Genomic DNA, 22,495 nt, shown 5'->3' on the forward strand with positions numbered 1-22,495 from the left:
GAACAAAGCTAATCGAAAATAGCCAGAATTCCCTTTGTTTATTTCAGAAACTATGCTGATTAATTGGGCAGGTGACTGTTGCCGAACAGTTTCTAACTAGCATCAGTCACATGTATGTCGTATGGCCATTAGGTACTACACCATGCTTAGAGCGAACAGTTTGAAAGTAGTGTCAATTGCGTGTGCATGTCTTCAAAAAGCAGTGTTTCTTGTCACTGACAGTTGGTAAGAAATAAGCAGGAAGACAATTTGGAACTCTTTTGTCACAGTGCTTTCAAGCATACAGGCTTGGAGATGGTAGAAACGGTAGGGAGTGAAAATGAAACGATTTCACTACTTCAAGTTCGGAACTATGAAGAAATTGAAGGTATCGACAGTTATCTTGAATGTTGCAATGAAACTAAAGATTTGGAGGATGCAATCATTGATAACATCATATAAAAGTGGTCCATTATCTATACTGGGTGCACTGATTTTGTTTATAATCAATCGAAAGGTGCCAGCATATGATGGATGAATTCCTCCATCGATAACTATTAAGAACTAATACACAGTTTTATTGTATAGTAGTATTGATAGTGTTTTATTTTGTTCTGTATTTCATTTAGATTTAAATTTGTTAGTCAATTAAATGGTAGCTTGTCTTTTTTTTTTAATACCTTTTTAACTATTTCCATGAAATTTCAGCTAATTGGTGCAGCTGCTTAATTGGCCCAAAATGTACTGGTCCCAATGTGTCCCAATTAACTGGAACCTCTGTATTATCTTAAAAAAAATTAATTAATTGATGAGCATGTACTTTTTCCTAGAGTACTGTAAGGATCTTGCAGTGTTAGAATACAACATGGTGAGGGCATAAAGAACATATAACTTCAGTATGTGACAAATTATTACAGCATATATTTTGTGTAAATGCCGGGTAATTCACCATATCCATTCCATTACTGTAATCCTAATATGATGGAGGAAGTTGCAATTAAAAAAAAACTTTCATGATGTGTCTGCTTTCAAGCATAGTTAGTAAGTACATGATAAATGTTACAGAGGCACATATTATTATTTGAAAGCCTTTCTCTTAGTGTGCACTTTTGAATGAAACATTGACAATGGAATGATTCAAGCCGAAGATTTTTCTGGAATATAAAAGTGATAGCAGCAATAAAAAATGAAACTTAGTTTTATTTATATATATATATATTTTTTAAAAAACTTTTTAAAATTAGTTTTTCAAAACATTTTACAAATTAAAAACCCCAAATCCCAATGAGGAGCATTAATACAGTGCAAAATTAAGCGTACAGTAACAATATGTTACAAAGGAAGAGAATTTAACAAAAAAAGCACCTAAATTAAAGACAGGTAAGCTTAGTGTCCTCCCCAAGCCCCAAAACACAAGATAAAAAACAACAACAACTCCAGACCGACCACAACACAGTATAAAGAGTATAGGTCAGGACAGTCAAACTCCCAGACTGTGAATACACTTAGCAGCAGAGGATAATAATGCCTAACTTAGTTTTATATTAATTAACCTAATGATTTTCCCTTTGTGAAAGCCTAACAAATGCCTCCCAGTGTAGCTAGTCAGTCTATTTTAATTGGTTAGTATACATGTGGCACTGCAACGTCTGTAAATCTGGCCCTAAATAAGCCAGAAGCGACAACAGCCTGTCAGACTGAGCCATTATAGCATGGTGCAAGGGTGGAAGAAGACGCTTTGATTTTTTGTGTGTGTGCTTAATGCCAGTATGTTAGCTGGTATAAATAGACTGTGAATTTGCTGTGACCAAGTTTATATTTGAAGTCTCCAGACCCATAATACCTGTGAAAACATTTTTTTGCATGGCAGCAGTGGGCTGTCTTTTGTTTGCTGTTTGGTTTATATGATAAAGCAATATAAATATATCCCTGCACTGCTGAAGTTTAGAGAGTTTCCTTATCACAAGAATGTGTCCAAAGGTACACTATAACAAATCACTAGTGTTTGTGACTTGTATTTTAATTACCAATTTTTTAATAGATTATGAAAGGTAAATCATGTTAGACAAATCTCTTTAGAGGTTGTGGCTGGTAGAATAGAAAAGAGCAAGTTGATGGGCTGAATGGCTCCTGTCAGACCATAAGGAAATAAATAATTGAAATATGAGAAATAATTGTAGTGTTTTATTTGGATTTTCTGAAGAAAAGTCGATAAGTGGAGTATTTTTTAAATGTTGAGGGATTGGCAGATGGTGTTACGAAAACTCAAAGTTCAAAGTAAATTTATTATCAAAGTACATATATGTCACTATATACTACCCTGAGATTCATTTACTTGTGGGCATTCACAGTAAATGCAAAGAAACACAATAGAGTCAAGGAAAATCTGCACAAAACAAGACGGGCACAACCAATGTGCAAAAGACAACAAACTGTGCAAATACAAAATACAAACAAAATAACAGCAATAAATAAATAATATACATTGAGAACATGAGATGAAGAGTCCTTGCAAATGAATCCATAGGTTGTGTGAGCAGTTCAGTGTTTGGGTGAGTAAAGTCAAGGGAAGTTATCCTCTTTGGTTCATACACCATAAATCACTGGATGTTAATATATAGGCACATCAAACAATTGGGAAAGTAAGTGGTACGTTGGCCTTTGTTGGAATTAAATTTGACTACAAGATTAGAGATATCTTTTTGCACTTGTATAAGGTTCTGTTGAAACCCCATTCTGAATATTTCTTACAATCTTGTCTTGCTCAGGTGAGGATATTCAGATCATCCCCAGTCAATGGCAGGATTCTGTTAATGTGAACTGTTTGCATTGGAAATGTGGCTGCGATACAAGTCCCCAGGCAGCAGTAAATGCCTGCAGTACCATGCTGCCAGTCTCCCAAACAGGCCCGCAGAAAAAATGGGTTGTACTTAAGTCAAGTGTTTATGAACTGGGGAGGACCTGTTAGGCAATTGGGGAAATAAGTTAATGAAATTGATTTCTGGAATGGTGGGTATGTCATATTAAGGGAGATTAATAGGCTGGTCCTAAGTTGTCTGACTTTGGAAGAATGAAATATAATCTCTTCAAAACATACACAATTGTTATGTGGTTTTGCAGAATAGGTATGGAGTTGATACTGCCTCTGGCTGGGGGATATAAAACAAGCAGACCACATCAAGATGAGATGTAAGCTGTCAAGACATGTACTTCCCCCAGTGGATAGCAAATCTTTACAAATTCTGTACCCAAGAGACTTGTGGATGTTCAGTCAGAGCATATTCAGGAAAGTAGTAGGTAAATTTTTAGAAATTTTACAGAGTTGGAAGTAGTCTGTAAGTTACCATTTGCTACCTAAAAAGAACTTCAGTATTGCCAGACCAAAACGAAAAGGACATTTCACTTGTTCTGGGGTTTTTATATTTGCATAGTTTGTCTTCTTTTGCCCATTGGTTGCTTGCCAGCCTTTGTGAGTAGTTTTTCATTGTTTCTTTTGTATTTCTCTGTTCTACTGTGAGTGCCTGCAAGACAGTGAATTTCATAATATATCGTAACATATATGTACTTTGATAATAAATTTACTTTAAACTTTGATGTAAGCTGGCTTTGATGAGATAGGTGAAAGTAGCTCACAACCATAAAAATGTATTTTGCTTATGATACAGCTTTCGATGAATCCAAAATAATGAGAAATGCAGTTATAAAACCGGTATAACTGAGAATGTGCAGAATAAACAGGTACTATTGCAAAGGAAAGTCTGAGGTGGAATCTAATGTTGTGTTCTTTAATTCCCATTAATAATTTTACTTCTTAATCTTATGCTTTTTTTCTGGAATTTTAATCATTAGTCTAATTTGCTCATTGGAAGAAACTTGGGTCCAAATTCTAGCTTTTGAACAAAAGGATATTTGCTTTACATTTTATATAAATGTTCTTAAATGTAGAAACTTTGCAGAGAAATTTAGTTATTGCATGAAATATAAAGATTATTTGCTTTTTTTACTTTAATAGATTTTACTCTGAAAAAAGGTAAAAATAGTTTCAAGGACTTTATTCCAGTGGTGTTGAAAACCAGGACCCGCAGTCAGTCAGGTGAGTAAACTTCTCTTTAAGACCAGGGTGAAATAAGTAGAATGTTCCTAATATGAATTTTATATGAATACATAAACACTTAAACAAACACAATAAGATAGGCGACTTAATTTTTGTTTTGAAAGTTGCTTCACAAAAAAAATTATGCAGTGATGGCAAAATTATGTTTCTAAGTTTTCTTTGCTGTATCCCCATCAACAGGACTATATCTGATTCCTGAAAAAGACTTGTACCCTTTGCTGTCCTTTTTCATTCATCATGTGATCACTCTCACTGCACTGTGCTCTTTAATCAGAATTGCTGCTAGCCATTATCTTGATTTTCTTTTAGCTTAAACTTTTCAATCCTGCTGAGAAATAGATCTGTTAAAAAGTTACCTTACTTCTTTTTCCTGATTTAAAGGATGTACAGTAGCTACTGATATAATCTAAAAGAAAACTTGCTGTGCTTTAAGTAGTGCTGTGAGATATTTTACACATGGTTGCACATGAAAATGCTGGAGGAACTCAGTTGAGCAGCATCAGTGGAAGCAAATGGGTAGTCGCCATTTCAGGGCAAAACCCAGCGTCCTCAAGGTGACTATCCCTTTGCCCCACACATCCTGCCTAACTCACTGAGTTCTTCCAGCATTTTGTGTGTGTGTTTTTTTCCCCTCCATATTACAGCATCTGCAATCTCTTGTGTTTCCAAAGTCCAGTTAATGTTTTGTTCACTGGGCAGCACTTCCATCAGTGTGGCAGTTCCTAAAGCTAGATCCTGTACAATGCTCTCTAGCCTTCAAAAGTGGGGCCTGAACCTGTAGCCCTGTGGTTCAGAGACAAGAATGTTAACACTGAGGTTGGATTAATGCATCATTTGTTTTGAAAGATTAATTTTAAATGCCTGCGGAACCTGTGGTTCTGTTAACTGAGTGCTATGAAGCACGTTTAGCAATCTAACTGTCAGGTACCGACAAGTCCTTTAAAATGCCTTATGAAATTTGTTTTCATCAATCTTTTAATAAGTTAAATTTCTCATTTACAAAATAAATTCTGAACCAATATTTGCACTTGCAGTGTTATGGAAATTCGATGTGAGTGATGTTTTACTGACTGCTGTGAAATTATTTTGCCATGCGCAGCTTTTGGCATGTGCCGGTCTTTTTATTTTCCCAGGATGCATTGCTACTTTACAACCAGTTACAGAGATAGCATCTCTTTCTTTACGTTCCTAGTTCCTGCAGTAAAGTTTTTCATATTTATTTAAAGGAAAAAATAAACAATGGTGAAAAGATTTTGAATCATTATTTAATTATATTTTAATGGCGCTTTTAATTTTGTACATGCAGACTTTTTAAAATATTGTGATAGAGTGTTTCTTTGCTATAGCCCACTCCACCAATTTATATAGGTTTCTCCTACTCTCTCTGTTTCTGTTCCTGGAAATAAAACTGCTCTTTTAATATGCCAAGAGGCTTTTTCCTCCAGTTTTACAATACTTCCTCATGTATCTTTGATGTCTTTGACTCATCTATTTTCTTCCTGTTGTTTAGCTACCCACAATGTTGTCATTTTTGACCCCTAAAATCTGTGATGCTGAGTTGGATATATTTGACACAGAGGAAGTGTAATTATTTCCCACCAATATTTGTTAGATTATTTTAATTATGAAATATTCACTGGCTGCCATGTTGAACAAAGGTGGATTCTGCATTTCTCCATTACAAACCATGTTGCTAAGCCTTCTCTCCAGTTCTGCCTAAACCCATCAACAAGTGCTAAGATTTCTTGGATTTCTAATAAGATTGAGAGTATTTAAACTTCCCTGCCATTTCCTCTTTATCATATTCACCAAATTAACTCTGCCTAAATACTGAAGGACTTTTCTTCTATAACTCTTGAACTCCTAGACATTTTATTCATGAGATCTGCTTTCTTTTTGTTTTACTTCATTGCAGTAAACGTAGCTAACCAAATGCTATTGCTGACCCAATGCTGGTATCAACTTACCGCACTTGTATTATCATAGCAAGAGCATTTCCAGCAATGATTTCTCTTTCCACCCCTACATTGTTGACTCTGGAATCAGCTGTGGATCCATCAGTAGATCCCTCTTCTTCGCATATTTGCCTGGAATGATGGAATGCAAAGTTGGGCAGAAGGTCAACAACTACCTCCACTTCTGTAATGTGTTTTCTCCATTCCTGCTACAGCCTATCTGTTATTATGCCACCTCAATTTTAACATGTGCCCAATCTGATATTTTCTTGGTCAACTTTCCATTTCCTCCTGTCCGTAGACTGAAGCTTATTCTCTAGTTCCCAACTCAGCTTCATTGCATTCTCCCCAATTTGCTGATTTTTTGCATCTGAGAGCCCAAGTCAAATTATTTCATTATGTTATCCTGTTTTTCTTAAAAATTGTAGTTGGTCTTTACTTGATTGATAGGTCTGATTCCATGTTCAAGCAACTCTGCCTTGCCCCACTGCACTTTGACAGGAGTGCAGGAATCTGGAAGTTGGGGCTGTCTGGTGGCTTCAAAAATCTCCAGTAAGATGTAGCAGACCAACTACATGACTAGATCTTTCTCTACTTTTTCCCATACTCTGTGAATTGATTGCAAGATTTCAGAGGCAGATGGTAATGAAAATCAATTTGGTGAAATTTTACTAGATATGTATTTTACTTAAGTCTCAGAGTAACTTAGACATAATTTCGCAGTTTCAGATTATTGTGAAATTCTCAAATCAGAAGATAATTCAAGTGTCTTTATATATTGCTTTGTTCTCAATTTTTATGTTGCAGAGAGTCAATGCGGCATATCAATATACTTAAGTTGTGATCAGACAGACAGTTCATTGGAAGAAAATCAGCGTATGCAAGAGGTAGTGGAAGATGATGTAAAGAATTCAACGGGTCAAGAACTATTTAAAACGGAGGGTAAAGAGACCAAAGAAGAAAGTGAGGCAGGAAGAAATGCCAATTTATTTACTGAAGTGAGTGAAGAGGATAGCTTGGAGCTACGTGACTTGAATTGCCTCATAGAGACTGATGAGAATTTAAAAACTAATAATAAACAAAGTCCCACCATTAAGACACAAGTAAGAGGCAACAGAAAGAAGTTCCGGAATGAGGTAGATTCTGAAGTATCTTTACAAGGAGGGGCGAAAAATCAAGATGGCATCGGTTCGCAAACAAGAAAGACAGTTACTACAGGTAAAATTTAGTGTCTTGAAAAGTGCATGAATTGCCATCATTAGAAATAAGTCTTAACACTTTGTTGGATGCTACTAATATTTGTATGTGGTGTATGTTGGTTGTCCAGGATGACAGGAGACCTGTTTGGGAGAGTTTTTGAAGTTGAAAAGCCATTGCACTGGGGCAGTACCACTCTCTCAACCTTAGAAATCTGGGTCCAGTGGAACGAATAAGTGTCACAAACTGGGGTCTTCTTTGGTTGCAGTAGATTACCACGATGTTTTCTGTGCCGTCTCATGTCCTTCACTCTCCACAGAGTTTTCCAATTCTGCCTTTCTGGCCTTTGGACCTTACTGTAGATCTCATCCGTCCATTCCGCTTAGGCTGTTGGCTACTTTCACCTGGTTTAGCCTGCCATTGAAACAATGGGCTAGGGTGTGGTCCCTGTTGCATGTAAACAGCTACTTGGAGCCACAGGTGAGAGCTGTGTGTCTGGTGGGGACCAAAGGTGAGTGAGTTGCCCCAGAATAGACACAACAAGCACTTTCACCAGACGTGCTACCCTCCCTGGATGCTCCATACACCCTGCCTCTAATTGTGATTAATTTGCACAGTCATTACTTTTATTGCTCTTCTTGACAAATGACGATGATAAACATATCATAAGAAGTTTATGTTTTTTTTCTGGAAAATAGTTTTAGCCACGAAATTGGTGAAGTTCAACTGATCCTGCTGATAGACACAATAGGAATTTGAACATCCAAGAACGTGCCAGTACCATTCACTCAAAATGCATCAGTTATCTACTTTATTATTTGAAAAGGCTGTCAGATATTTGAAAGTATATGATTAATGTGGGTCAACTTCCATCACTGATTCATGGTTTAGGTTTGTTATCTCTGGTATGATAATGGGTATAAGACCATTGGCTAGAAATTTGTCTCTCTCACTTCTGGACTGTTAGTTAGATGATGAGCTTTTGGATCAATTTTGCCTGCCATTAAAAAAAGGTTGCCAGAGAGATTATAGCAACAGAAAATGTGAGAATCAGTAGATGGAGCACTGGAGGGCGAATTGTATGTGGTCAGAAGATTGGGAGAAGGAAGGATAGTGACACTCACAAAGTAGACAGGGTGGTAAAGAAGGTGTATAACAAGCTTACCTTTGTTGGTCAGGGCATTGAGTATAAGAGTAGGGAAGTTATCTTGCATCTGTATAAAACACTGGTTGGCCTCATTTGAAGCATTGCATATAATTCTGGTTGCTCTATTTGCAATAACAGTATGGAGTCTTTGGAAAGGGTGCAGAAGAGGTTTATCAAGATGCTGCTGTTCTATAAAGAGAAAGAGGGCATACTTGAGTCCTCCTCATGCTTTTCAGAAAGTCAGATATGTACATATATACATTACAATGACAGTGATATCCTAACAAACATTCCATGTTAAATTGTGTCTATCCCAAAACTTCAATTTAACAATTAGATGTTTACTTTGCACCTCATAGGAACTGTGTTCAAACAATATACACTATACCGTTTCTTGACAAATGCACTCCCTGCAAATGTCTGTATCTTGCATACTAATTCTGAACAAGGAATTATTCAACCTAGTATGTCCAGTATGTGAACATTTAAGTATAACTTCTTCCCTCCTCTTATACCCATTTCCCATTTGAGTTCCCATCATCCTCTGAATTTCATATAAATGTCGTCCTTTCTTTTCCTTATTCCAACTTTTGTTGCCACAGTGATCAAATAGACTTTGTGATTATGGCTTTCACCGTCCCTTAATGCAAAAGCACCACTTTATTTACGTTCTTAATTTTTAGTGTCTGCCACCTCATTTCCTTCAACCCCAACACGGAGAGCAGCCCACAGGAAATGTACACACAGGCCTAGAGCCCTGCAGCCTCAACAGGTATTGTCCAATCACAAGAAGAACGCCTGGTCTGCAACTTGAAATACCTGTTTTAATAGATGTCAAAACCGAGAACTAATCAGAGCACGGACATACATAATCAGGATGTACTTCTTTGACCCATTCCAAAGCTAAAGTGATAACAGCCATCTCAGACATGGATACTGATACTTTGTCTGATCATCTTGGTGCGTGCCCTAGTGGGCAAGGCATCAGACTAGTAACCTGAAGGTCACTGGTTCGAGCCTCAGCTGAGGCAGCATGTTTGTGTCCTTGAGCAAGGCACTTAACAACACATCGCTCTGCGACATCATCGGTGCCAAGCTGCATGGGTCTTAGTTCCCTTCCCTTGGACAACATCGGTGGCGTGGAGAGGGGAAGGCCTGCAGCTTGGGCAACTGCCGGTCTGCGCCCTGGAAACTCCAGGCGCAGATCCATGGTCTCTGGAGACTGACGGATGCCACCATGTCTGATCATTTTAATAGACACCTGAAAGTTTTGGAGCATAAACAGAAACATCTGAATGACCTGTCACTGGACCTTTTGAACTATCTGTATAGATATGTATATTCCACTAAGGGATTGGCTGGTGCTGGATTGGGTGTTGCGCAATGATCCAGAAGTGATAAGAGAGCTTAAGGTTAAGGAACCCTTAGGGAGCAATGATCACAATATTACTGAGTTCACTTTGAAATTTGAGAGGGAGAAACTAAATTCGAATGTGTCATTATTTCAGTGGAATAAAGGAAATTACAATGGCATGAGAGAGGAACTGGCCCGAGTTGACTGGAAAGGGACACTAGCAGGAAGGACAGCAGAAGTTCCTGCGAAAAATGAGGGAAATGCAATACAGGTATATTCCAAATAAGGAGAAATCTTTGAATGGAAGAAGGACACTACTGTGGGTGACGAGTGAAGTCAAAGCCAAAGTAAAAGCAAAAGAGAGGACATATAAGGAGGCCAAAGCTAGTGGGAAGATAGAGGATTGGGAAGCTTTTAAAAACTTGCAGAAGGAAACTAAGAAGGTCATTAGGAGGAAAAAGATGAATTATGGAAGGAAGCTGGCGACTAATATCAAAGAAGATAAAAAAAGCTTTTTTAAGTATATAAAGGGTAAAAGAGAGCCGAGGGTAGATAGAGGACCAATAGAAAATGACATAGGAGATATTGTAATGAGAGGTGCAGAGGAACTAAATGTGTATTTTGCATCAGTCTTCACTGTGGAAGACATCTGCAGTATACCAGCCGTTTAAGAGTGTCAGGGAAGTGAAGTATGTGTAGTGAAAATTATGACTGAGAAGGTGTTTGGGAAGCTTAATGGTCTGGGGGTGGATAAATCTCCTGGATCTGATGGAATGCACCCTTGGGTTCTGAAGGAAGTAGCTGGAGAGATTGCGGAGGCATTAACAATGATCTTTCAAGAGCTAGTAGATTCTGGCATTGTACCCAATGACTGGAAAATTGCAAATGTTACTCTGCTATTTAAGAAGGGTGGGAGGCTGCAGAAAGGGAACTGTAGACCTATTAACCTGACATTAGTGGTTGGGAAGTTGTTGGAATCAATTGTTAGGGTTGAGATTACAGAGTACCTGGAGGTACATGACAAGATAGGCCAAAGCCGCCATGGTTTCCTGAAAGAAAGATCCTGCCTGACTAACCTACTGCAATTTTTTGAGGAAATTACAAGCAGGGTAGACAAAGGAGATGCAGTAGATGTGGTGTACATGGATTTTCAGAAGGCCTTTGACAAGATGCTGCACATGGGGCTGCCTAGCAAGATAAGAGCCCGTGGAATTACAGGAAAGTTTCTAGCATGAGTGGGATTAAAGTGATTTTATTCTGACTGGCTGCCAGTTACCAGTGGAGTTCCATGGGGTTCAGTGTTGGGACGGCTGCTTTTTTACGATGTATGTCAATGATTTGGACTATGGGATTAATGGATTTGTGGCTAAATTTGCCGATGATACAAAGATAAGTGGAGGAGTGAGTAGTGTTGAGGAAACAGAGAGCCTGCAGAGAGACTCAGATAGTTTAGGGGAATGGGCAAAGAAGTGGCAAATGAAATACAATGTTTGAAAGTGTATGGTCATGAACTTTGTTGGAAGAAATAAGCAGACAGACTGTTATTTAGATAGGGAGAGAATTCAAAATGCAGAGGTCCAAGGGACTTGGGAGTCCTTGTGCAGGATACCCTAAAGTAGTGGTCACCAACCTTTTTAAGCCCAAGATCCCCTACCTCGGCCTTAGTGCAAGGCGAGATCGACTCCAGATTGATTAGTTGCACACATGCGCACTGGGGGGGGGGAGACCGGAAGTAGAAATAATGTGTAAACGCCAGGGGAACCCACCCTTTTTTGTACCGCAGACCGGTTTAATATTGACAATATTCTTGCGGACCAGCCGACCCGGGGGGGTGGGGGCGGGGGAGGGGGAGATGTTAAACACGACGGGAAAACAGGGACAATCGAAGCAATTTAGTTTTCGCGGCTCTCGGCACTTAGCTGTTGTCCCGCACTGCTCACATTTTTTCCGCTGATAAAACTCAGTAGGTTTGTCTTTCAAGTATAGGATGCTTGGACTCAGGGTACCAAAGCAGTTTTGAGGGCTTCATTGCCTCATTATACAGTCTCTCGGCCCGATCTCCAGCCTCTGCCCGCCCGCCGCCAGACGCCTTGACCTGGTGCGGCTGGTCGTGGGTGGGGTGAGAGGACAAGGTCAGCGCCGGAGGTCTCTGTACCGGGGCCGCGGCAGTCACAGTCTGGTGAGTGCGGCCGACCGAGCGAGGAGTGTGACAGGCTCACGTCTGCCCCTCCTTGTAGGATCCATCGGCCAACAAAAGTTTGTTTCATTAGATCACAGTGAGGTAGCTGCTCTGATACTTATGAAATCTTGAGCTTGAATTATGTTGTCTGCAAATATTTTTGCACCGAGTTCCCCACAAACATTTGGTGTGCTAAATGGGTTCAGAGGTGGCGCCCATCTGTCCGCGTTCCGGGCTGGTAGCATTGGCACTTCCCACCGGCCGCGCTCCGGGACAGCAGCATCAGCTCTTGCTGCCAGCCGTGCTCCAGGCCAGTAGCATCGGTGGTTCTTGCCGGCCGCGTGAGGCAAACACTGGCGCGAGGGTATCACTGCGTTTAGGCGACTGATGACTTCGCGTGAGTTGTTCAACTGTGGGCGTGACAGGGAATGAGGAAAAGTGCAGCTGACTCATACTGTTTCCTCGTGGCCCGGTGGTTGGGGACCACTGAAGTACACTGTAGTGCGGGGGAGCTACACGCATGTGCACTGGACAGAAAGAACAGAACTAAAACCCTGCAACCCGGAGAGAATCTCTCAACAGTATTTATGTATTTATTTTTCATTTTCCGCGATCGACGAGTTGGCGACCACTAGTCTAAGCCATAATATCTGCCAGTGCCACTGATATAAAATCATTCTTCATCTTGATCTTTTCTTAAAAGCTTAAATCACCTACAGGCAAAGGGGAAAACCATGGAGGAATGACAGAAAAGGGTACACTGGGACCATGAAGGAGGTGTAGGATGAAGATCATCACCGGATGCGGTGCAAAGCGGGGGGCAAACATAAGTGGAGATGTGGAGAAAGCGAACCAGCTGAACAACTTCTTCAACAGGTTCGACAGCACAATCTCATCCTCACCGCAGAAATCCACACCAGGCTTACTTCCCTCACAGGAAAATAGCCACTCACAGGAGACCTTGCCCACGCCCAGGATTACGGCTGCACAGGTGGAAGGTCAACTGAGGAAGATCTGTACCAGCAAGGCGGCTGGACCAGATGGAGTTTCCCCACGATTACTGAGGGCCTGTGCGACTGAGCTGGGAGAACCACTACAGCGCATCTTCAACATGAGCCTGGAGCAGAGAAGAGTACCCAGACAGTGGAAAACATCCTGTATTGTCCCGGTACCGAAGAAACCACAACCAAAGGAGTTGAATGACTTCAGACCTGTTGCCTTGACGTCGCACGTGATGAAGACCATGGAGCGGCTGATAATACAGAATCTGAGGCCACAAACCAGGCACGCCCAGGATCCTCTTCAGTTTGCGTATAAGGAGAAGGTGGGAGTGGAGGATGCTATCACGTATTTGCTGCACAAATCACTCTCTCACCTAGATGGGGTCAGTTGTGCTGTGAGGATTACATTCCTTGACTTCTCTAGTGCCTTTAACACCATCCAGCCCAAGATCTTAAGGCACAAACTAACGGAGATGGGAGTAGACTCTCACATGGTGGATTGGATAGTGGACTACTTGACAGATAGACCTCAGTATGTGCGGTTGGGAGACTGTAGGTCTGACACGGTGGTCAGCAGCACAGGAGCGCCGCAGGGAACCGTACTCTCTCCGGTCCTGTTCACCCTGTACACATCAGACTTCCAATATAACTCGGAGTCCTGCCATGTGCAGAAGTTCGCTGATGACACGGCCATAGTGGGGTGTGTCAGGAATGGACAGGAGGAGGAGTATAGGAAACTGATACAGGACTTTGTGATATGGTGCAACTCAAACTACCTGCGTCTCAATATCACCAAGACCAAGGAGATGGTGGTGGACTTTAGGAGATCTAGGCCTCATATGGAGCCAGTGATCATTAATGGAGAATGTGTGGAGCAGGTTAAGACCTACAAGTATCTGAGAGTACAGTTAGACGAGAAGCTAGACTGGACTGCCAACACAGATGCCTTGTGCAGGAAGGCACAGAGTCGACTGTACTTCCTTAGAAGGTTGGCGTCATTCAATGTCTGTAGTGAGATGCTGAAGATGTTCTATAGGTCAGTTGTGGAGAGCGCCCTCTTCTTTGTGGTGGCGGGTGGCGTGTTGGGGAGGAAGCATTAAGAAGAGGGACACCTCACGTCTTAATAAGCTGGTAAGGAAGGCGGGCTCTGTCGTGGGCAAAGTACTGGAGAGTTTAACATCGGTAGCTGAGCGAAGGGCACTGAGTAGGCTATGGTCAATTATGGAAAACTCTGAACATCCTCTACATAGCACCATCCAGAGACAGAGAAGCAGTTTCAGCGACAGGTTACTATCGATGCAATGCTCCTCAGACAGGATGAAGAGGTCAATACTCCCCAATGCCATTAGGCTTTACAATTCAACCGCCAGGACTTAAGAACTTTTTAAAAGCTATTATTAATGCTTTTTGAGATAGTGATTTAGATGCATATCATATTTTTTACTGAGTTAAGTATTGTATGTAATTAGTTTTGCTACAACAAGTGTATGGGACATTGGAAAAAAAAGTTGAATTTCCCCATGGGGATGAATAAAGTATCTATCTATCTATCTATCTATATTCCACATTAAACAATCCAAAATTTTGTGCCCATTTATTACCCATCCACCCAAAACTGAAGACCTTACAAATGCAGTGCTCCCAACTCTCTACTGTTATTGCCAATATTTGATGACCAACTTTATATCTTCTTATGTTAACCCAATAAACTATAACCTGCACAGATGTAAAGGTACTTCACCCATTCCTACCAGAAATGCCGAAATTGGGGATGATTTAATAGTACCACAACATAATCTCAATGCTTGAGCTTGTACTTTATCTTGGGGCTTTAAGACAACTGGTGAGGCTGACCCATAAGCAACATATCCATATTCAAAGACCGATCTGATTAAAGCAATATACATTTGTTTCAGTAACTTCTTTCTCATGCCCCAATCACACTGAACTAAGCATCTGAGCGCATTAAGAGCTTTTTTACACGTATCTATAATTTTATTTACATGCACCTTTTATGTTAGCCTTGTGTCCATCCACGTATCTGGAAACTTTACCACTGACTCTTCTTTAAGATATTTACCATGTAGCTTGAGATCAGTTGTTGGTGTAATGTCCCTTTTAGAAAAACAAATAACTTGAGTCTTTGCAACAGAAATTTTAAACCCCCACCGATGTCCCTATTCCTCTACTTAATCAATAGCTGCCTGCATTTTCCTAACTATATAACTTATATTCCTGCCTCTCTTCCATTGGGCACCATCATCAGCATATAATGATTTGGAAATGTCTGAGCCAACATTTAAGAAAACATCATTAATCATATTAAAAACAAGTGAGCTACACACACTCCTTGGTAGAGTCCTATTCTGTAACTCATACTTAGAAAACGTTGTTCCCACCCTAACTTGTATCTTTCTATCACATAAAAAATCTTAAATCCAGTTTAACATTTTACCACCAATTCCCATCATTGTGTGTTTAAACAGTGATCCTTGGTCAATGACATGTTGTTTGCTTTCTCTACATCAAAGAAAATTGCTATCACTGATTCTTTAACTTGGACCTTACAAATATCAGATTCCAAACTTAACACAGAATCCATGTTCATTCGCCCTTTACGATACACCTAATTTTCCAAAACCTTCTGCAAAATAAGGAAGCCTACTATAACCATTCATTCCATTATCTTCCATACATGTGAAGTTAGCAAAATAGGACTGTAACTGGAAGATCTAATTGATCTTTACCATGGTTTCAGTATAAGATAACAATTGCTGATTTCCATGAAGGAGGAAGTTGCCATTCACCCCATATTGTATTAAAGAATTACAAAACCAACATAAGTCATGAATTTGATAACCATGTAAACTGAACCTTTTGACTATGTCTGGATGCTTTTATGCGTATATTGCTGCTACATGATTGGCCGATTCGATATTTGCATTAACAAAGAAATGTGCAGATGTACCTAATTAAGCGGCTACTGAGTGTAATTCAAGGGGAGGCCCATTTAAGGAAGCAGAATTTTTTTCCCTCAGAAGATTGGGGTTTTTGTAGTTCGCAACCCTAGAGCACTGTAAAAGTATAATCAATGCATATATGCAAGGCAGTGATTTATAAATGCCAACATCAAAAGGAGTCAAAGAGTATAGGGAGAGAGAAGGAAAGTCATGTTGAGGCCATTAATTATCTGTGATGTTATTGAATAGTAGAGCCGGCTGAAATGGACAACTAACTGATTCTTACTTCTTTTTCTTAGTTCTTTTAAGAAGGAAGAATAAGACATTTGGAGCATAGTATGAGAATATGAAGGAAAAAAAATGGTGATTAGCATAGGATTAGTGTAAGTGAATGGTTGATGGTTGCTGCAGACTTGGAGACCAGAGGATCTGCACTGTATTAGTGTTTGATGCTGACTAATATCAAGCATTCCTTCATGATTTAGTTGCCCATCTGTGTGATGTACTGACAGCTCATATCTTGTCATGTGTATATTTGCCAACATTAATTGTCATTTGGACAACAACCACAAGCACTGACTGGTTGAGGTAAAACTGCTGTAATGATCTGTTCCAGCATTTTAGTATAACATCATATTGCACATTCTGATATTACTGAAGATTATACTCCACTGATGCCAAAAGTGGATTTTAGCTGAAGCATTTTGAGTACCAGTGGGTATACAGTTTCATGAGAACTTAAAAATCTAGAGCAGAGATGGACCCTGGTCCAGTTAAGCATGTTGCAGTTTTCTTTTTAGGCATATGGACACCACCTGCTTCATCACGAAAGAGGCTAACTCCTTCAGCCACATTGCCTAATACTGACTGGAACCTGAGTGTCAGGCACAGCACTCCTGTGTCAGGAAGTATACGTAAACTTAAAGAACCCTGCAGCCCAGGTGCTCTGAATTTGTCCCACATACAAGAATCTCCAAGTGAGTACCAGTCTGAAAAACCATCAGGAAAACGTAAATGTAAGACGAAGCATATAAGTGGGCCCTTGTCATCAGAAGATGGTGCAAACAATCAAGGAAAGCACAAGGTAAACAATTTACAGTAGCTCTGTTTCCAAGTTAGAAGATTGTGTAGCCACATTGTTTTGTGCCTTAATTAAAATAAACGTATGTTTAAAATGAGATGTGAAGAAGGTACACCAAAAGTTTGTTCAAAATTATAACATTTGGAGTGGTTTAAGGTTAGAAATTCATTGAACGCTGCCAAGGCAGTGGTGGGCTGAAGAAAATTGGAAGTATGCAAACGGTCAAAGTCAAAGGAATTAAGAATTCATGTATCTTGCAGGGCCAATAATGTTAGTGATGATGAAGAATAAGGTCACAATGTAACTCAGGAATAGGGGTGATTATTTTATATTGGAGACATTGTGAGACATGGTGTGCTCTGCCTCAGAAGGGCAGAATGACGTACTGGGATACAGCACCAGAATTGTAAATAGCAAGTTGGGGAGGGTTGAAGGGCAGTAAATAGAGCTTTGGAATAGTTTGCTTGGGAGTAGTTATAAAAAAAAATCATAGATTTTAAGGTGGTATTCAAACGTTAAGACTTGTTTTATACAATTCCTTTAAGTTCATAGCTGGGGGTGGGGGGGGGTGGGGTAGTGGAAATACGCTCAAACAAGCAACTAAATGCTCCCAATGGCATGGGTTTCAAATAGCCTCTGACAACCAAGTCCAGCCCTTGGCTTTCACATATGGCTTAGCTATTAAGCCCAGCAGAACCATTGTTTCTACTTACAGGAGAAGGGTCAAAATTGGGCTATTGGTGCCTTAAACCAGTCGCTTCAGGCTGATGGGGCTTGTCAGCCATGGGTGGCAACTCATCTAGGAAAAGGAAAACTCTGATCTTAAAACGCTACTGTGTTACGGCAATACCCACTTATGGGGAAGGCTTCGGGAGTAAACTCGGAGGAAAAATCTGTAGTGGGGATCCCTATGGCAGTCCTACATTGAGTTCAACACTGGCAACTCCTGTGACCCTTCTGGGGCCAAGTTGTATCAGTCTCTGCTATTTCTACTGTTCCTTTGGATTCATCAGCTGTGTGGAGGGGGGGGCCTGCAATATGGACAACAGCTTACTCTTCATATCATACTGCACTGGCTTGCATGCTGGCTTATGTATCACATAGACAGTTGAGACGCAGCGTCCATGGTCGACTCCAACCAATGGAGGGCCTTGATGTAGTACGCAGTATATAATCCTAATCATGTTTCCTTTATTGTAAAAGAGATATAGTTTATTTTAAATAAATCAAGGTAAAATCAATAATGTGTGGTAATAGACCCAGTACTATCTGCATCATTTCAAAGTTCGAAAAGGCAGTGACAAAGAGCACATTGAGTTAACTGGTAAGGTTATATAATACAATTTTTTTGGTCCATTAATTGATTTATTAAACGTTTGTTTTGTACTAGATTAAAGTAAAGCAAAAACGTTCCCTGAAGCGCTTAGCATTAATGCTGGATTCTGATTGGAGCCCATCACCAAAGAAGAAACCTGATTATTCAGTCTGCTGGAAAAAGAGGACATCCTCAGTTACTCCTGTTAAACATGCAACAGGGTCACGGTCACCATCTGCTCAAGCAGAGACATCCACAGGACAGCAGTCTCAATCTGAAACAAGAAAATTAATTGTAAATAAGAATGCTGGTGAAACCTTGCTGCAGAAGGCAGCACGATTAGGCTATGAGGTAAAGTCTTTAATAATATAATTTAATTAGTGATGTGTTTAGTTTTGTTAATGGCACTTATTTTTACATTCTTCCTTGCCCACGTTGACTTACATACCTCTGTAATCAACAGATTGAAAAATGCATTGAGCATGCTCTAAATCCAGTTAATTTGATTCCCTAAATCCAGATGAGTTCTAATATCTAGATTAATGAGATAATCAAATTTGATTACAAAGCAAAAACAAACCAACCATTTCACCACATGAATTTTACTGACTCATTCTTATTATGCAGAGTGATTGGAATAACTTTTTATATCTTTGTAATAGTCTGTAGTACACTTCTGACAGGATCCATTTGAATTAATGGGGGTTTCCATTCGTTTCTTTGCTGACTTCATATTGATTTCCTGTGTGTTGTGCTTTTGCAGACAGGAAGCATTGACATAGATTGTAGCATCTGTGTACTGTATGCTGCAGTCTGTGGCCCTGATGTTCCCTCCAGCAGCCTGATGACAGCATAGGATCTGATCAGACTGCACCGTACCAAGGAAAGGAGATAGAGGCCTGTTCCCAAACTGTGGCACTTAAAATTTTTCCTAGCCTACTTTACCCCCTACCTTGATTTCCTTCTTTCACTTTTTTATCCCTTGCTCATCCACCTCCACTGTGTAGCTAATTCAAATTATTGCTGACTGGCTAAAGAATATTTGCAGTTTTTCTTGACTGTTCCTATAATATTACCATTGAAAATAATTTAGATATTAATAGTGATCATCTGATTAAATTGAAATTCTTTTTCACAAAATTCTCTCGTGACCAAGCTTTAACTGTTGTAGTACACATGAACAGCCACAAGGGATCACTGTTGCATTTATAAAAATTGTACCAACAGTAGGTTGCAGGATGCAGCAATTTCAGATGAAAGCAGACAGTAGATTCTAAATGCAACACATTTTAAAATTTAACTTACATACTGGGTGTTTCAAAACTCAGTGAGAAATTCATTCACAATTACAGTAGTCTATTGGTTCAATTCCCACCGCTGTCTTTAAGAAGTTTGTAAGTTCTTCCTGTGACTATGTGAGTTTCCTCTGGTGCTCCAGTTTTCTCTTACAGTCCAAAGATGTTTAGTTAGGTTAATTGGCCATTGTAAATTATCCTGTGATTAGACTAGGATTAAATTGGGGGATTGCTGGGTAATGTGCCTCAAAGGGCCTATACTGCGCTGTATCAAAATAAATAAATAAACAGCGAGAAACATGACTTATCAGTTGCCAACAGCATAGTTTCTGTAATATTGGAAGCATCTTATCTCTGAGTGCTGATGCTGCTGCCACTTTTAACACGTGAGTTATCCTATCTAGAGTTAATCATGTGCCATTGTTCATTTCAGTACTATGCAATTGGAAACGTAGTTATCATTTGGTGAATTCACCTACAATGCACAAGTCAATGCATAAGAAACTCAACACAGTACAAGATAAAGGAACCAGTTTGTTTGATGTATCACCCACTATCCTAAACATTTGTTCTGTTTACCGTTTTTGCACTGTACCATCTACACAATGCTCTCTAGATACTTGCTGTGGCTCCACACCTGCAACCTCTACCAAGAACAGTGGTCATGTGGATATACTGCCACTTCGTGGCTTCTGTCCAATTATTTTTTAAATTTCAAAATTAGACTTTATTGGTGTTATAAATATACAAAGGAAGAATAGTGCCAACAACTTTTGCATTCATGGTCAGTACATTCTGTGGTGTGAATTCTGAAGAAAAACACAGTAAACATAGCATCATTGTCTCATTCATTGTTCAAGGTGTTCTCCATCCAACTCTGACCCTCCATGTACCACAGAGAAAGGAACCTATACTGTGGTCCTTCTCCATAGAGCCTTAGCATTGGCTTCACAGAGTTTCATTACATCCCTTAGCACGTACTCTTGTAGCCTGGATCGTGGCAGTCAGCAGCATTCTGTTACTGATGCCTTGCTATGCTGCATGACCAACCAGTTTTGGAGACCCTCACCAGCAGTACTTGATGTCTGTCTCGGTGTGTGTCTCCATAGGACCAGAATTATTGCATACAACCCATTGAATTTGCGCTGTCATTCAATGATGGCTGATTCATTTTCCCTTTCAATCCCATTAAGCATTCCTGCTGTAATAATTGACACCCTTACTAATCAAGAACCTATCAACCTTTGCTTTAAAAATACCCAGTGATTTGGTCTCCACAGATTCACCACCCTCTGGCTAAAGAAATTCCCCTTCTTCTCTGTTCTATTGGGATGTCTCTTTTCTGAGACTGGGCTGTGCCCTCTGGTCTTAGACTTCTCATTGAGATTCCCCCCCTCATTCTTCTAAGCTCCAGTGAGTACCAGTCCGCAGCCATTTAACACTTCTCATACGTTAACCCTATCATTCTGGGGATCATTGTCATGAACCACCTCTGGATCTTCTCCATGCCAGTACATCTTTCAAAAGGGGCCCAAAACTGCTCACAATATTTCTCAAATGCCAAAATGAGGCCACTCATGTTGCAGGAGCAACACCTTGTATTCCATCTCAATGCCCTCCAACCTGATGGCATGAAAATTGATTTCTCTAGCTTCAGATAATTTCTTCCCCCTCCCTTTCTTTCTTTATTCATTCTGCATTCTCCCCCCCACCCATTATTCCTTATTTTCTCAGCGGCCTATCAACCTTCTTCTAGTGTCCCTCCTCCTCCCTTTTCTCCTATGGTCCATAAGATCTCCAATTCCCTAATGAGCAATTAGCTCTTGGATCCCTGATTTCTTCCTCTTCTGCTCAACCAAATATACATTCTTCTTCCTATATGTCGATTTGTTACCACCTTTGATTTGGCCAACAGCCGTGAACTTAAATATGGCGTTGGAGCTACTCTTAGCCTCACAGTCATAAGTATAAAGTGAATGGAGCAAGGGGCTAAGCACACAGCTTTGTGGTGTACCTGTGCAGTTGATGATCATGGAGGAGACGTTTTTGCTAATCATTACTGACTGGGGTCTGCAAGTGAGGAAATTGAGGATCCAGATGTATAAGGAAGTATCAAGATCTAGGTCTTGGTGCTTCGTATTTAGTTTTAAGGGGATGATGCTGTTGAATGCTGAGTTGCAATCAGTGAAGAATATATTAATGCATGCACCTTCACTGTCCAGATGTTCCAGAGCTGAGTGGAGAGATGATGAAATAGTATCTGCTGTTGACCTGTTGTGACAGTAGGCAAATTGGAGTGCATTGAAGGCATTCCTTAGGCAAGAGTTATATGCGTCATGCTCAAACAGGAACTTCTTAATCAAGAAGTCCCTGGTGAAGGGGTTCTCTTCTCTGACATCCTTCATTGTCACCTGACAGTGTTTCAGTCTCCTGTCCTCCTCTGAGGCACTCATCACTGCAGCCATCCTTGCTGGTTATTGCAGGTTAATTGATGGAAAGAGGTAATATCTGTAAAACGTTGGAGGAACTAAGGAGATTAGGCAGGATCTATGGAAATGAACCAACAATTGACATTTTGAGCTGAGACCCTTTATCAGGACTGTGAAGGAAGAGGGAAGACACCAGAATAAAAAGATGAGGGAGAGGAAGGAGGCTAGCTGGAAAGTGATAGGTGAGGCTGAGTGGATGGGAAATGAAAAGGGCTGGAGGGGAATTAGTTGGTTCTTTTGTTGAGACAGAAGTGGAGAGCTTTGAGGCCTCCTTGATTGGGGATAGAAGTGTATTGGGACTGACCATCCCTGGTGAAGGTGAGACAGTCAGGGCCAGGGAATTGAAAGTTACTGAGATCAGGGGCATGAGAAGTGTTACAGATATAGGTGGAAGGGACTGAACTATGGGGTATGAGGATGTGGGTTCAG

General features: G+C 40.2%; 1 protein-coding gene across 7 annotated transcripts in view; it reads left to right on the top strand.

The window, feature by feature from the left end:
* LOC140734382 (BCL-6 corepressor-like protein 1) overlaps positions 1-22,495 on the top strand; it is a 220,510-nt gene that overhangs the window by 155,563 nt on the left and 42,452 nt on the right. For all 7 annotated transcript variants that reach the window (XM_073058255.1, XM_073058257.1, XM_073058258.1 and 4 more), the window contains 4 exons: positions 3,992-4,072; positions 6,856-7,266; positions 16,687-16,970; positions 18,358-18,633. In XM_073058255.1, coding sequence (XP_072914356.1) covers positions 3,992-4,072; positions 6,856-7,266; positions 16,687-16,970; positions 18,358-18,633 — 1,052 coding nt within the window. The remainder of the gene's footprint in view (positions 1-3,991; positions 4,073-6,855; positions 7,267-16,686; positions 16,971-18,357; positions 18,634-22,495) is intronic.

Source organism: Hemitrygon akajei, chromosome 10, assembly GCF_048418815.1.
Source record: "Hemitrygon akajei chromosome 10, sHemAka1.3, whole genome shotgun sequence".
NCBI lineage: Eukaryota > Metazoa > Chordata > Chondrichthyes > Myliobatiformes > Dasyatidae > Hemitrygon > Hemitrygon akajei.